Source organism: Rhinopithecus roxellana, chromosome 4, assembly GCF_007565055.1.
Source record: "Rhinopithecus roxellana isolate Shanxi Qingling chromosome 4, ASM756505v1, whole genome shotgun sequence".
Lineage (NCBI taxonomy): Eukaryota > Metazoa > Chordata > Mammalia > Primates > Cercopithecidae > Rhinopithecus > Rhinopithecus roxellana.
Window position 1 is genome coordinate 43927364 of NC_044552.1, and position 16248 is coordinate 43943611.

General features: G+C 36.2%; 1 protein-coding gene across 1 annotated transcript in view; it reads left to right on the forward strand.

The window, feature by feature from the left end:
- Nucleotides 1-5648: 5648 nt before the first annotated feature.
- The window catches only part of LGSN (lengsin, lens protein with glutamine synthetase domain), a 44692-nt gene continuing 34092 nt past the window's right edge, over nucleotides 5649-16248 (forward strand). Inside the window, exon 1 of the mRNA XM_010364278.2 lies at nucleotides 5649-5722. Within this exon, the coding sequence (XP_010362580.1) occupies nucleotides 5693-5722 (30 nt within the window). The 5' untranslated portion in view covers nucleotides 5649-5692. The remainder of the gene's footprint in view (nucleotides 5723-16248) is intronic.

Genomic DNA, 16248 nt, shown 5'->3' on the forward strand with positions numbered 1-16248 from the left:
TTAGTTTCTGTCTCACTGAGTTCTGCTCTGATATTTATTATTTCTTTCCTTGCACTAGTTTTGGGTTTGGTTTGTTCCTTTTTGTTGTTGTTGATGTTTTGGGTATTTTTGTTTTGCTTTGTTTTTGTAATCAAGTTCCTTAAGGGGCATCATTAGATTATATAAGTGAAAATTTTCACTTTTTTTTTTTTTTTTTTTTTGAGACAGAGTTTCGCTCAGTCACCCAGGCTGGAGCGCTATAGCGCGATCTCGGCTCACTGAAATCTCTATCTCCTGGGTTCAAGTGATTCTCCTGCTTGAGCCCTCCAAGTACCTGGAACTACAGGTGCACGCAACCACGCCCAGCTAATTTTTGTATTTTTAGTAGAAATGGGGTTTCACCATGTTGCCCTGACCTCATGATCTGCCCGCCTCGGCCTTCCAAAGTGCTGGGATTATAGGCATGAGCCACCGTGCCTGGCCTCCCTTTTTTTTTTTTTTTTTTTGATGTAGGTGTTTATTGCTATCAACTCCCCTCTTAGGAGAGCTTTTGCTGTACCCCACACATTTTGGTACATTGTTTTCTATTTTCATTTGTTTCAAATTTTTGTTTATTTTCTTCTTAATTTCTTCATTGACCCAGTGGCCATTCAGGAGCATGTTGTTTAATTTGCACATATTTGTAGAGTTTCCAAAGTTACTCTTGATGTTGATTTTTAGTTTTATTTAATTGGAGTCTGATAAAACATTTGATATAATTTTAATTTTTAAAAATTTGTTTAGACTTGTTTTGTGTCGTAGCATATAGTCTATCCTGGAGAACATTCCATGTACTCATGAAGACAATGTGTATTCTGCTGTTGTTTTATAAAATTCCTTTAATATTTTATACAATCACAGAACAGAGTTAAGGGAAACCTGAGAGATCATCTTGCCCTAACCCACATTTTGCACAAAAGGAAACTGTTATCAAGAAAACTATGTGATATGCCTTTAAAAAGCAGTGTTTCCTGTAGAACTCAGGTCTTTAATCTGTTGGTTGTTTCACTACAGCAGCAGTTCTCAAAGTATGATTCAGGGATCCCTTGGGATTCCAAGAATCTTTGAGGAGACTGTGAGGTTAAAATTATTTTCACAATAATGGTAAGACCCTATTTGCCTTTTCACTCTCATTCTAGCTTTGGTGTATAGTGACGTTTTCCAGAGGTTGCATGACATGGCTGTATCAAAAGAATGAACGCAGGTCGGGAGCAGCAGCTCATGCCTGTCACCCCAGCACTTTGGGAGGCCGAGACGGGTGTATCACCTGAGGTCAGGAGTTCCAGACCAGCCTGGCCGACATAGCAAAATCCCGTCTCTACTAAAAATACTAAAAATTGTTCAGGCGTGGTGGCAGGCGCCTGTAATCCCAGCTATCTGGGAGGCTGAGGCAGAATTGCTTGAACCCAGGAGGCGGATGCTGCGGTGAGCCCAGATCGCATCACTGCACTCCAGTCTGGGCGACAGAGCAGACTCTGTTTCAAAAAAAAAAAAAAGAATGCAAAAGCAGATATGAGATTCCAGTGGTTTTCCTCTTAAGCTAGACATTAGAGCAATTTGCAAAACTAAGAAATAGCATCAATTTTCTATAAAAATGCAATTTATGTTAATATGTACAATGCCCATTGTTATTATTATTATTATTATTATTATTTCTTTTTTTTTGAGACGGAGTCTTGCTCTGTCGCCTAGGCTGGAGTGCAGTGGCACTATCTCAGTTCACTGCAAGCTCCCACTCCTGGGTTCATGCCATTCTCTTGCCTCAGCCTCCTGAGTAGCTGGGACTACAGGTGCCCACCACCACGCCTGGCTAATTTTTTATATTTTTGGTAGAGACGGGGTTTCACCGTGTTAGCCAAAATGGTCTCAATCTCCCGACCTTGTGATCCGCCTGCCTCGGCCTCCCAAAGTGCGGGGATTACAGGTAGTGAGCCACCGTGCCTGGCCTATTGTTATATTTTAAAATATGGTACTATTGAGTAACATAACCTGTGTATGTGTATGTATGTGTGTGTGTATATATATACATATGTGTGTGTGTGTATATATATATATGAGGTTTTGGTGCTCTCAAGAATTCGTAGGTATTATCCCCATAAATAGAATGATGTCATTAAAAGAAGGAAACAAGGACAACACCAGCTACCAATTTTTAAAAATTAATAGTGTTATAAAAATGTCTTCTGTGAATAGACAGTGGAGACTCAAAAGCGGGGAGTGGGGTCAGTGATGAGAAATTACTTAATGTGTACAATGTATACTATTCCGGTGATGGCTACACTAAAAGCCCAAACTTCACCACTATGCACTATATTCATGTAACAAAACTGCATTTGGACTCCATAAATCTTACAAATAAAAAGAAATGTATTCTGTGACACTCTCCTTCTTCTAAAAATAGCTTGGGCTGTTTTGGAATAATTTTTAACTTATTATATGTGATTGCAAGCTCCTTATGTGCCTTGGAATTCAGAATTTCATGCTTTCACTTTCACAACTAACTTCATTTAACTTTATGAAGCTTATGCTAAATATATAAATGCTTAAGGATATGTGGAAATCATTGAAAAAGCTAAATTAAAGTGATTTTAAACTAGTTTTAAACTGTATCATCTTTACAAAAAAATTTTTTTCAGGGAGTTATACTGTTTTCTACTTGTTGTTTACTTAGGTTTATCGAAGGGGCAGGTGAGAGGAGAAATTCCCTTTCTAAAACAAATGAAAAGGACACACAAAAATATTCTTCAGTTTCCCTGCCAATGTGTGTTTCCGCTCAGCCCTGATTTCACTGATTTTTCACCTGTCCTCACTCCAATTTTTTTTTTAGTGATCGGTTTTAAATCTTAATTCTATAAATAGATCTACCATTTTCTTAGAGAATGAGCTATTTCTGGGCAGAACTGAAAAGAGGTGGGGACTGGATTCATGAAAGGAACTTTTGGGGGCCTTTGTGAACAGGAGTTCTAGAACCACTAGGGAAGCTGAACTATTACTCCTCATAATTTTTGTATGATGTTCTCTTCAATAAAGGGTGTCAGTGTAGCCTTCCAGTTATGTATGTCATAATTAGTTGCATATAAAGGAGGAACAAACCCATGCGGTTTCTAGAACAACAACAAATTGGGAGAAAGATAGAGTGGAAGTATCCTTCTGTCATGGTTCTTACGTTCTTATGCTGACCTGAAACCACATTTTTGTGATTGATGAAGGTCATAAGAAAGACTATTTTCTTCACTGAACTTGTCTATTATTCTCACAAGTCAGTTATTCCCTTGGTCTCATTGGGCATGTTTTCACCCAATTTCCTTATCAGTTAGTGCTGGGAAGACAAGAACTTTGTATTTTATACACTGTACTGTAACATATAATATACATAAATATGATACAAAAACAAATTCATTGTGATTTCATTTTCTCCCACAATGAAAGAATAGATTTAATCCTTTACCTAATTTGCATCCTTTGCTCTTCCAATCCTGTTCAATAATTCATCAGAAGGCAGTAGTAACTTAGTGGTAAACAACATATTGTTTCCCCTTGTTGGTACTTAGTAAGCTTTAGCTTCTGCAATCTGTTCTTGTGAAATGCATCCCATAATTCCTTTAATCATTTTAGTTACTCTTCTCTGGATCCATTCAATTAGATTACAACTTTTTGGCAAGATAAGTACTTGAGTTGAACAGTCTTTCCATATGTTGTCTCAGAAGAGTGGTAAGGGAAAGGCTTGTATCATTTACATTCATGGCTCAATGGCTACATTCATTTTGACAAAGATAGCTTTCTGGATATAGTACGTATTGAACAAGTGCTTGTGAATGAAAGTGTTTAATATGGACTTATTGACCATTTATTGTTTTTCTAATCTATTTGTTAAGCCCTTTACTGACATTTGGTTTCTCCTTTGGAAAAACAGATTCTAAATAATGGTAATACTTTTAAAATATGTATTATGCTAATATCATAAATTAGGTTATATACCATATGTCCAACCAAACTTTAGAACACTTTTTACAAAAATGGGCAAATCAAGGGTTCTGGAAAGGATATTATAAAAAACTCATGGATACACATTGAGAAGAAGAGATTGTCGAAATAAGGTAAGGAAAAGAAGATAAAATGAATCAAATTGCATATTCAATAACAATAAAATTCCCAGGAGAAAATTTGGGTAAGTAATACTATGAAGAAATGATTTTTTTTAACGTGTCCCAATACGTAACTGAATATGTAAACCAGCTTGGGGTTCTTTTCTTTGACATAGGAAAGGGAACATTTCAGAAACAAAAACGAAATTTTTCACAAAACATTTGTTTCCATACCTCAATGGCACCTGTTTTGCACGGAGACAAGCACATGCAGGAAAAAGTTGCAAAAGTGGAAGTAAACGTGGTTTCAGAAGAGGATTGAGAAAATCTTAGGTAAGACTCTGGTATAAGACATTGTGGGAATTAAACACTCTACTAGAGATCTGGGGGAAAGCACCAAGAGCAAGTCAAATACTAGAATAGGAGATAGAATCCCTTTTCTTGGGGAAGTTCAAGAATCCAAAACAGCCATATTCAGGATGCAGTTTCAGGTATCAGCATCAGAACTAGGTCCAAATCCAAGATCTGGTTGTAGATCAGGCTACACAGAGCAGAAGCTTTAGAGTCAGTCATGGAACCAGTACCAACAGAATGGAAATAGGAATAGTTAATTACTGTCTTTAGGAAATGGGGCTTTTGAAATGGGCCAAGAGAGTCAGGTAGGACTGACTGGTTATAGTATTGGCTTGGCCTTCTTCAGGCCCAGAAGAGCTGGACAGAAGTGATTAGCCATGGAGACTATACACTTCCACATGGAAAATGCTTAGAGAGAATTTGGTTTGGTTCAGAAGAACTCCATATTCTCCTTTATCAACTATACTTGAAGTTGAGTTGATGGCAGCAGAAGTGTGATTTCAAACTCCCTTTACTAGTGAATAGAAAGCATTCCCTATGTCCTCTACTGAGTTAGGATTGTTTATGGGACCCTATGGGGCAGCCTGTGGATTATTCCATATTCGTTGTGGACAGTGGGGATGGTCTGGGATTTGTCATAGACTGACATTGGAGAATTGGAAAGGCTAAGGGAAGATATTTCAGTTTTATAATGAAGGTCCAAAATTAATCTGGAGGCCAGAGGGACCCAGAAAAGAAAATAAAAATGAGAATTACAAATGAGTGGATATTTGCCATTGGTAAAAATCTGGGTCACTTATAACTGTATTTTTCCATCTGTGCTTTTGTCTGTGGGCTCTGATAGCATAGTTGTCTAATAAGTGTTTCATCATCTGAATCTGACAATAGATATCATTCCAGAATACAATTGTTATGTAACAAAGATTCTGTATTCTGGAGAAAAAAGTCAATCAACACAATTTTAAGCTTTCTATGTCTTTTGTTTGCAGGGATTCAGGCATAAACAAGCATTTGTCATTGGATTCTTCTAGTGCATTTCCAGCATACTGTGCCTTGGGCATGACACATCAGGGTCTGATGTTTATCTTTTATTACCTGCCAGACCTCTCTGGAAAAGCCTCCATGGAATTCATCATCTGCAGTCTTTGTTGTAGGTACACATATAAATACATGTTGAACACATTCGTTGAGGATATTGTGGTTTCTAAAGCTGAACTTAAATAAAAAGTGTTGAGATGAATAATGAAGAGGACTTTCTGCAGAAGGTATGAAGCTAATCATTAAAATGTTTTTAACCAAAATATTGACAGCAAATCTTTTAAAAAATGTGAAGTATTTGAATGCCGGTAAGAATAAGTGTAGCATAATTATACTTGTTATATGTCCACTTTGGAGAAGTTAATGAAGAATTGTCCTTCTCTACTACACAGTGAGTTTATAAAGATAATAAAAACTAAACAGTTCAAAATATTCATCTAGGAAAGCTCATTTGGTTTGAATAGTCATTTAGATTCAATAGGCACCAAGTTTCAGAAGAATACGTATGCTATAAAAAATTTTATTTCTATTTTGGTTGTTATTGAGAGAATAATCTTTTGTTTTTCTCAAAACTTTGGCCTCATTCTAATAAATATGCTTTGAGATTAAATGACTGAAGGTGGAAACTTGTTTTCAAATTATATTTGAAATGCACAGCATGAATAGTGATAGCCACTCATTGGGTCTAGCATATATTAAAATAATCAGTTGTCAGCATATAGCATTTCTCCTCACTTCTTAATGTATGTGTACCCAACCTTTACTCTTGTATTTCTGACCGACCATTTTGAAAGACTGAAGTACAGACTTGGAGGCAAGCTGTGGTAAAATTTGGGAGGATGTGGGTTATCTTTATTAAATTAAGAAAATATATTGCAAGAAGCATACCTACTATGTGGAGAGTACAGTGGAAAACCAGTGCATTATGTATGAAATAGTGGCATATAGAGAACAAACCTGGTCCCCACTTATGCATGGAGTGTAGAAGATCACTAACATCTACGAATGGGTTCACTGATCTGTATAGTGAATACAAGCAGTTGTTTTGAAAGAGACAAGAACAAATGCACTCTCCATAAGGAAACTGGGCAAGGCTGTGTGAGGAAGGGACTCCCTGAGGCAGAGGTGTCGCTTATCCTGTACTGCCATGTCACTGTTGTAGGCATCAAATGGTGGTTTGTGTGATTATAATGAATTTAGCTAAAAGTAAATTCATAGCTGCAAATGAAGGCTTATAGAAAGAAAGTAAGGGTGATTAGCATGTACATCATTAGCTTTTGGGGATTTCGATTTCTAACTATGTAACTTCTTGGACTAGGTTTTGCTTACTACTTCTGAACTCACGGCAAGAACTTTGCTTTCTTCCTCAGCTCCCACAATTTTAGCCCAGGATTCCAGGTGATGCAGCTCCTAAGAAAGCCCTTAAAAGCCATGCCCTCCTCAAGACCAGTCTAGACCAAATGTTGATTGTTTACTCTTAGGAGGGCAGAAAAATGAACAATATGATTTTTAAACTGCACAATTCTCACAGCAAGAGACATTCTCTGTCTTTTGAGGAAAGTTCCTTTGGAGTTGGAATAGAGCATTGTATTTACTAGACGTTATAAAGGTGAATGTTGGCTGTCCACTTGACTCAACTCCACTGAGTAAGCTCTTTTATACTCTCCTGTATAGGGTCACATTCTCAGGAAGTGAAAGAATATGGAAGGAGGCAGAGAGATGACATGTGACATTCCTTTTCCAGCTAACTGATGTCTGGAAAAGGACAAGATTGTGTTTCATACTAGATGCTCTGGGAACGTGAGCAAGAGCAGCATGAAGTTAACTACAAAACACAGCAGCTGAACAAAAGCTCAATGGATTCCGAAAGGCAGATAGTGTGTATGGAGAAAATCTCTCAGAATAATTACTTCCCCAACCTGAACAAATTCTTTGTTAGAATCTTCAGTAAAATGAACAGTTATTAATCTTAGATTTGGTACTTCCCTAAAGAATATTTTACTGAGATTCTCTATTTAAAACAATGCTGTAAAGTCATGCATTCAGCCACATTCTTAGCAGTGGCAAACAAAAAATAGATTGAAAACACATTCTTATTTCTTATAGTAGACCCTATGGGGTGTATGAAGTTGAGAAATTGAGTGAAAGAGTAGCATATCATAACAATTAAAATCTGTTTATCAAGAACCTTGTGTGTGGTGCTGAGCTGGGTAATATGTCAAGTGAGTAAGATCTGTTCTCCGCCCTTCAGATATTTATAACTCAAAACAGAGAACATTGACACAAGTAGACACAGTTCTGACATTTCCACATCACAGAAGGAATGAATGTCATCTGGGGTGAAGTCAGAGATTCATCCAGCTCTGTAGCCTGTATCTGTTGGGGGCATGAAGTGCAGCCCCATGGGAGGCTCTGCCTGACCTTCTAGAGGCTTGCTTCAAGAGGCTAGAGGTTTACCTACCCCAACTCTCCCTGCTTTGTGCTGTTGTCTGTGTGACTCTAGAGACCACCTGATTCTTGTTTTATATTTTCCATTTGTTTTGTCTTTTAGAATTCAGAAGATTTGTCTTCTGAAGATTTCAAGGTTTATAGTTCATTTTATAATTATTTACCTCAAACCTACCTACTTCCAGTGTATCAACTAGCTCTCCATTTAAGAAATCTCAATGGAGAGACAAGACAAAAATTAGATGAGGGTTTCAAGAGCAGTGGGTTAAGCTTGCACTTCCTGAAATCAGAATGCCTGCATTTTAATCTCGGCTTTGCTACTTACTAGCTGTGTGATGTGGGGCAAATTATTGGACTTCTCTGTACCTCACTGGGATATTAATAGTGCCCACAGGAAGAGATTTTGTGGAGATTAAATAAGTTAACACATGCAAAATGCTTGGAACTGTGCTTACAATATCGTGAGAACTCATTAAAAAGGAGTTATTCATTACATATACTCTATTTTGTTATGTTGACCTCTAATAGCTCTCCTGTTTTCATTTTTACTTAAAGAGTTTTACATTTTCCTTTACATGATGGAATGTATTTGCTTATGATAGTAATGATAACAATTAGATATAATGTACCTTTTTACATAGACATATATCCATCCACTTCTAGCCTATAAAGGCTTTCCTAAGGCACAATGACTAGAACTATTTTTAACAATCTAGTTACAGGCATATTATAATTTTTTAAAAGGACAGAACACTTTCCCCTCTCATATTTAAAGTATTTTTATATTCATATTTGCAGTATTTTTATATGCTGCAGCAGCCCATTAGCTGATATCTTCACTAACAGTTCCATAACGTTCTTGGATCTTTTTCATACTATATTACAGAGCCCATTATCTTAAATATATATTACATATACATGAATATCTAAATTTTTTCCACATGTCTTTTTACCTTTGAAACATTTTTGTTGCTTTTCTGCTCACCCACAAAGCCTTCACAAATTATTTTTGTCCATCTGCATGGATAAATGTATTTTTAGCCATACAATCTTAATTTCTCTAAAAAATATGGAGAATTCTTTTTTGATATACTTATGAACACACTAAATAAAACAAAACTTTTTGCTTCCTTTATTATTTTAGTTTTCTTTGTTATTTAGCTACATATTATGAAAATCACATGGTGTTAGACCTTTGTAAAATTATGTTTTTCCTTCTCTGAAAATGTTTGGTTAGGTATATTTTTCTTGTGTAGAACTTCTATTGTAGATTTTGCATAACTTGCCCATAGAGGTGAGATTTGTTTATGGGTTGATGCCACTGTTGACTATTTGCCAATTTGTTAGGAATAAAAACGAGACTCATAGCATTTCATATGGGAGCAGCTATATCATTTACATTCTGATACTTCTTTCACACAGAGCTCTCAATAATGATTGTTGCTCTATCATTCTTGGTCACGTGTGAATGTTCCACCTAATCCACCAGCTTAGATCTAGGTTATTATCTTGTAATAATAATGAGGATTAAAAAGTTAGAAAGTGAAAATTTGATGGTAGAAGTGGAAATTAACCAGGTTGACCCTAACATTTGGCTATCTAATCTCCCCACAAATGTGCTTGGAGATGAGAAACTCAACACTTTGACAAATAATCCATTCCATTTTGGGCCCATTATATTAAGTAAAATTCCGATTCCTTGCAAATTCCAAGAAATTTATCTGGATTTTCCTTCCATGCTTTGTTTTACTTCAAAAGATAGAGATACTATTGAACTCTCACTCGAAGTGTGGAGTTTTTTTTTTTTTTTTTTTTGAAGACTTGGATTTCCTTAGTTTTCAGTATTTTGTCACATATAAAGTTTTTAAGTAGCATGAAGAAATGAAATAAGAGTTGCAAACCACACATATTTTAATTCTGCTATGTTTTAGGTATGAAGCCAGGCAAGTTGCTGTATTTATCAGATCCTCAGCTGCCTCACTGAAATATATATACGTATATAAAATATATATACGTATATATATTTCTATAAATATATGTATATATGTATCTATATAGATATATAGAGAGTGAAAGCATGCATACACACACACGCGCACACACACACACACACACACACACACACACACCAGAGACAGAGAAAGAGAGAGAGAGAACATTTTAACTATTTCAGAAAAGCATGAGAAATAATGTTTTCTCAGTATCTTAAGTGGGGTAATCATAACCCTAGGGAAAACGGCTGATATTGAGGATAACTAAGGTGAAAAAACCCTAAAGAAAAGGTAAAATTTATAAAGCTACAGAGGCATTGTAGAGCAGACTTTCACCAGCACAAGCCCATCTAAGTGAAGAAGCACAGGTCTAAGCCCTTCTAGAGAAAACTTTGAAGAAGGCCAGGCCATATTTTATCTAGGAAAGCTGTTTTGACTGAATCATCCTACTGGGTTACCATCAGGTCTTGTTGACATCCAAAGAAGTCTCATTCAGAATCTTTTATAAAGGAGAAGTCTGAGTCAAATGTCCTTTCTGGCCTTATACTTCAACATGGTAGGTCTTGTTTATAATTAATTAATTAGAAATTATTTACTCAATTACTACTTTATGCTAGGCAATATATTAGGCACAAGGATACATCTAAATGCCACCTTCTAAGAATCTTCAGTCTTTGACATGTTATTCTTGTCAGCCTTTCCTGACTTTACTTCCTGTCCCATCTGTCTTGGATTCCATATCCTATTATTTTAGCATCTTCCTTGCCCAAATCCTCAACTTATTTTTGCCATTGTCCTTCTGAGTTTGTGACTTCATAAAATCTTAAACCATGGTGTCTTCACATTTCCAGCTGAGCTTTGCTAGAGAAGATAATTACCTGTGCAGATTGGTGTCACTACAACTTTAAAGCCTCCAATTCTTTCTGGGCCCTTGATATTTTTCTTTCCTGAGTCGGCTCTTTCTCAGTCTCCACTATGACTATGTCAAGCAATTTCCATTCTCCTTAAGCCTTTAGTCTTCCATATTCCTACTCTATCTGAGCACTTCTTACCCTAAAGGGACAACTGGAAGCACCACAACTCTCCACCTTTTGTTATCCAGAATGGATAACAAAGATTAAGGTTTAAGATCAGTTTTAGATTGAAATTCTGCCATTTATTGGGTGAAAATCTTCCTGAGCCTCAGTTTTCTCATCTGAAAGGCACTCATGAAATGTTAACAATTCTTTTCTTTCTCTCCTTCTTCTCCTAATAGTCCTCTTCCTCCTCCTCATTTTTTCTCTTCCTTCCATGTCTCAGTCAGTTTGGGCTGCTATAACAAATTGCCATAGGTTGGCTGGCTTAAACTACAAACATTTATTTCTCACAGTTCTGGAGGCTGTAAGTCCAAGTTCAAGCCTCTGGCAGATCTAGTATCTAGTAAGGCCTCACTTTCTGGCTTATAGATGTATATATTCTTGTATCCTATATGGTGGAGAGCAGAGAGAGAGGGAGTAAGCACTCTTCTATTTTTTTCCCCCCCAATAAGGGTACTAATTGTATCATGAAGGCTGTAGCCTCATGACCTAATCACCTCTCAAAGGCTCCACCTCCTAATATCACCGCATTAGGTGTTAGGGTTTACTGTATGGATTGTGGGGTACACAAACATGCCGTTCTTAACTCTGCTCTTTCTTCTAACGATCTATGCTTTTTCTTCCTCTGATAGAGGAAAATTATTAAAGTTAATTCTGTTATTTCAACCCCAGATTCCATTTTTTCTGTCCTCCCAGGGACTTCCATTTATTTTTTTTCTACTTTCTACTACATCCCCTTTTTTGATTCCTTTCATTAAGCATGTATTTATATATGTATGTATGTATTTATTTATTTATTTTTGAGACAGGGTCTCACTCTGTGCCCAGGCTGGAGTGCAGTGGTGCACTCTTGGCTCACTGCAACCTCCACCTCCCGGATTCAAGCGATTCTTGTACCTCAGCCTCCCAAGTAGCTGGGATTACAGGTGTGCACCACCACGTCTGGCTAATGTTTATATTTTTAGTAGAGACGGGGGTCTCGTTATATTGACCAGGCTGGTCTCAAACTCCTGGCCTCAAGTGATTTGCCTGCCTCAGCCTCCCAAAGTGCTGGGATTACAGTGTGACCCACTGCGCCTGGCTCTCCTAGCATTTAAATATATGCAAGTCTTCTCTACCTAAAAGCAATGTAAACTTTTCTTGAGCCTCTATATACTCCCATGGTATATGTCTTTTCTGTCTTCTTCATACTTTTGAGTTATATTTCATATCTTCATTTGATAATATTTCTTGTGTGCTTACTGGGTGTAGATCTTGGGCTAAACAACTCACATTCCTCTTCAGCTCACTGGATCTTGCTGCTGCTCACATGCTTCCACTGTGACTGTCCTTACCAAGGCCTCCAGTAACTTGGGTGGCAAAATACAATGGGCAAGTATTAATACCAACCTTATTTATCATTTCAGCAGCTTGGTCCATTGGTACTTCCTTTTTATATTTACTCATTAAATATGGTGGGTTTTCAGTTCTATTTAGTTATTTATTATTTTTACTGTACACCATTTAAATGAACATCTCAGTTCTGTTTTAGAATTCTTATTTTCTCAGTCCCTGTTCTTTCCCTTAGTAATTCTAACCACTGTCAGGGCTATTTTTTCCTTACATTTCGCTTTTGTATTTTGACCCTTATGGTCAATGCTTGCTGGACACTTCCAGGTGACACAATCACCTTAGATTCCATATGCTCAAAGCAGAACTCATAATTTCCCTTCTCAAGTCTTTACTTTTTGGGTTTCCTAGTAGAAATATGGCTGTCATTTTTCAGTCCTCTGTCTCTGACACTTCCTATATCCAGCCAGTTACCAAACTGCGAAATCTACTTCCCAAGTATGTCTGTACTATGCTCATTCCGCCCCCTACTCCAGAGCTATTCTCCTAGTTCAGATCAATGTAATCTCTACTTTGGATTACCCAAGTGGGTATTAGAGATATAAAAAGTTCCTTGGTTTATAGTATCCTGACCTAGATGTAGTGTTTCTCAATTCTACAAGGGACACTTAACTGTATACTTGGCACTTAAGAGATCATAATGCCTAGACTAAAGTAATTAATGCCTTTTAGTTTGGAGAAAAAAACTTATAGATGGACAAAAGCTCTACTTTAATGATACTGAAAGTTATTTAATGAAGCATTAGGTGAGATCTCCAAAGGGAGACTATATAATTTACCAATTATAATGAAGACAACATAACTATGAGTTATTTGAAGAGGACATAAAGTTTAATAAGGATTCTACTTTCATTGGAGACTTAAGAACATCAATCATCCATTAAAAATAGAGCTACTATATATGATTCAGCAATCCCACTACTGGATATATATCCAAAGGGTGTGAAATCAGTAATGTTGAAGAGATAGCTGCACTCCCATGTGTATTACAGCATTATTCACAATAGCCAAGATATAGAATTGACCTAAGCATCTGGCGATAGATGAATGGATAAAGAAAAAGTGATATATATACACAGTGGGATAGTATTCAGCCTTTAAAAGGAAGGAAGCCTTAAACAGGCAATAATTAGCTTAGCCCAGGCATTATGATCTCTTAAGTACCAAATAAAATTTTCTTTTGTTTGTTAAAACATGAATGAACTTAGAGGACATTATGTTAAGTGAAATAAGCCAGACACAGAAAGACAAATACTTCATGATCTCACTTACATGTGATGTGTAAAAAGGTTGAACTCAGAGAAGCAGAGAGTAGAATGTGGTTAACAGAGGGTAGGTGGTAGACGGATTGGGGAGATGTTGGTCAAAGAATAAAACATTTTATTTAGAAACAGGAGTAGTTTTGAGAGATCTACTGTACCACATAGTGACTACAGTTAATATATAAGGGGACCTCAAAAAGTTCATGGAAAATGTGTATTATAAAAAAAAAAAAAAAACTGTGCATGGATTTTAAAATCTTTTTGAACCAAAGTAAGTTCATGCTAATTTGTTATAACATGTCTGAACAGGATATAGTTTGAGGCACTAAGCATAAGACATCAGTTTGAATAGAGTGTCTATCAGAGCAGCATGAATTCCGCTAAAATCAAAGTAAGAATGAACATCAAATTTATGGTGAAGGTGGGGTGGAAGAACGGTGAAATCTTTGATGCTTTATAAAAAGTTCGTGGGGACAATGCTCCAAATAAATCAGCAGTTTGAAATGGATGACTCTTTTTGAGAAGAGATTAAACAATGTTGAAGATGAAGCCTGAAGTGGCAGACCATCCACATCAATTTGCCCTAGTTGTTCATGTCTTGATTGAAGACGACTGGCTTTTAACAGCAGAAACAATAGCCAAGACCATAGATATCTCAATTAGTTAAGTTTACACAATTCTGACTGAAAACAAAGTACAGCAAACTTTCTACTTGATGTGTGCCAAAACCATTGTACCCAGATCAACTGGAGATAAGAGCAGAGCTTTCAGTGGAAATTTTAAACTGATGTGATCAAGATTCTGAAGCATTTCTTCAAAGAATTGTAACAGGAGAAAAACATGGCTTTACCAGTACGATCCTGAAGATAATGCCTAATCAAAGCAATGGCTAGCAAGAGGTGGAAGTGGTCCAGTCAAAGCAAAAGTGGACCAGTCAAGAGCAAAAGTCATGGCAATTGTTTTTGAGATGCTCAAGGCATTTTGCTTGTTGACTTTCTAGAGGGCCGAAGAATGATACCTAGTTATTAGGAAAGTGTTTTGAGAAAGTTAGCCAAAACTTTAGCAGAAAAATGCCCAGGAAAGCTTCACCAGAGAGTTTTACTTCACCACAATGATGCTCCTGCTCATGCCTTTCATCGAACAAGGGTAATTTTGTGAGCATTTTGATGGGAGATCATAAGCATCCGGTTTACAACACTGATTTGGCTCCTTCTGTCTTCCTTTTGTTTCTTAATCTTACAAAAATCTGTAAAGGGGATTCATTTTTCTTTAGTTAATAATGTAAAAAAGACTGCATTAATATGTTTAAATTCCAGGACCCTCATTTTTAAAGGGATGCACTAAATGGCTGCTATGATTGCTTACAAAAGTGTATTAACCTTGATATAGCTTATGTTGAGAAATAAAGTTTATATTTTATATTTTTATCTTTTAATTCCATTTCCATGAACTTTTTGACATACCCTCATATTGTATATGTAAAAATTACTGAGAGAATAGATTTTAAGTGTTTTCACCACAAGAAATGGGAGATAATATATATCCTAATAGTTTGATTTAGCCATTCCACAATGTATACATATATCAAAAGATTATATTGTATACCACAAATATATACATTTTTTACTTGTCAATTAAAATTAATAAACATTTTGAAAGGAAAGGAGATCCAGATCACTTTTTGCAACCCTTCTCTCCCCAAATAAGAAAATTAATCATTTTGTAATGGATGGCTACATCAAACCACCCTGCAGGTTAATTTTTGGTTGTGGCCAGAAAAGTAGGTAACTGTCTTACCAGGACAGGCTGGAAAATCAACAGGAGCCTAGGAAAAAAGGAAACAGTGTGGCCACAAGAAATGATAAAACTAGTTTTGTACAGATGGAGATAGGGTTTGTACCTGAAAATTCCCAGCTGTGAAAGCTGGAGAGATTGTTGACAGGCTGGATTATGCAGAGCCTTAGAGAATACCAGTTTGAGTTTTCCCGTGAAGGTGAAGGGAGAATTGTGGAGGTATTTTCAGCAAAGAAATAACAAAACCAAAATTGTGTTATAGAGAAATAACATGGCAGTAGTATGAAGGATGGATAGAAGAAGGGTAACACTGAATGCACAGAGAATGGTTAGAGATTGTGGAGTTGGTGAAAGAATACAAAATTTTAGTTAAATAGGAAGAATAAGTTCAAGACATGTATTACACATCATTGTGGCTATAGCTAATCATATGCATTCTTGAAAATGCTAAGAAAGCAGATGATAAGTATTCTCATCACCAAAATGATAACTATGTGAGATAATGCATATTTAATTAGCTAGATGTAACTATTCTGTAATGTATATATATTTTAAAACATCATGTGGTATATACCATACGTAGAATTTTACCTGTCACTTTAAAAAATTAAAGGAAAACGCTAAAAAAAAAAAAAAACCATCAGACAATCCTATAAAAATGGACAGTTTTAAAAAGACACTTCAAAAAAGAAGATATTAAAAAAGTTGTGTCAATTCAGGTGACAAAAGATGGAAAATGGAAAGGCTTCTTTTTTTTTTTTTTTTTTTTTTTGAGACAGAGTCTCGCTCTGTC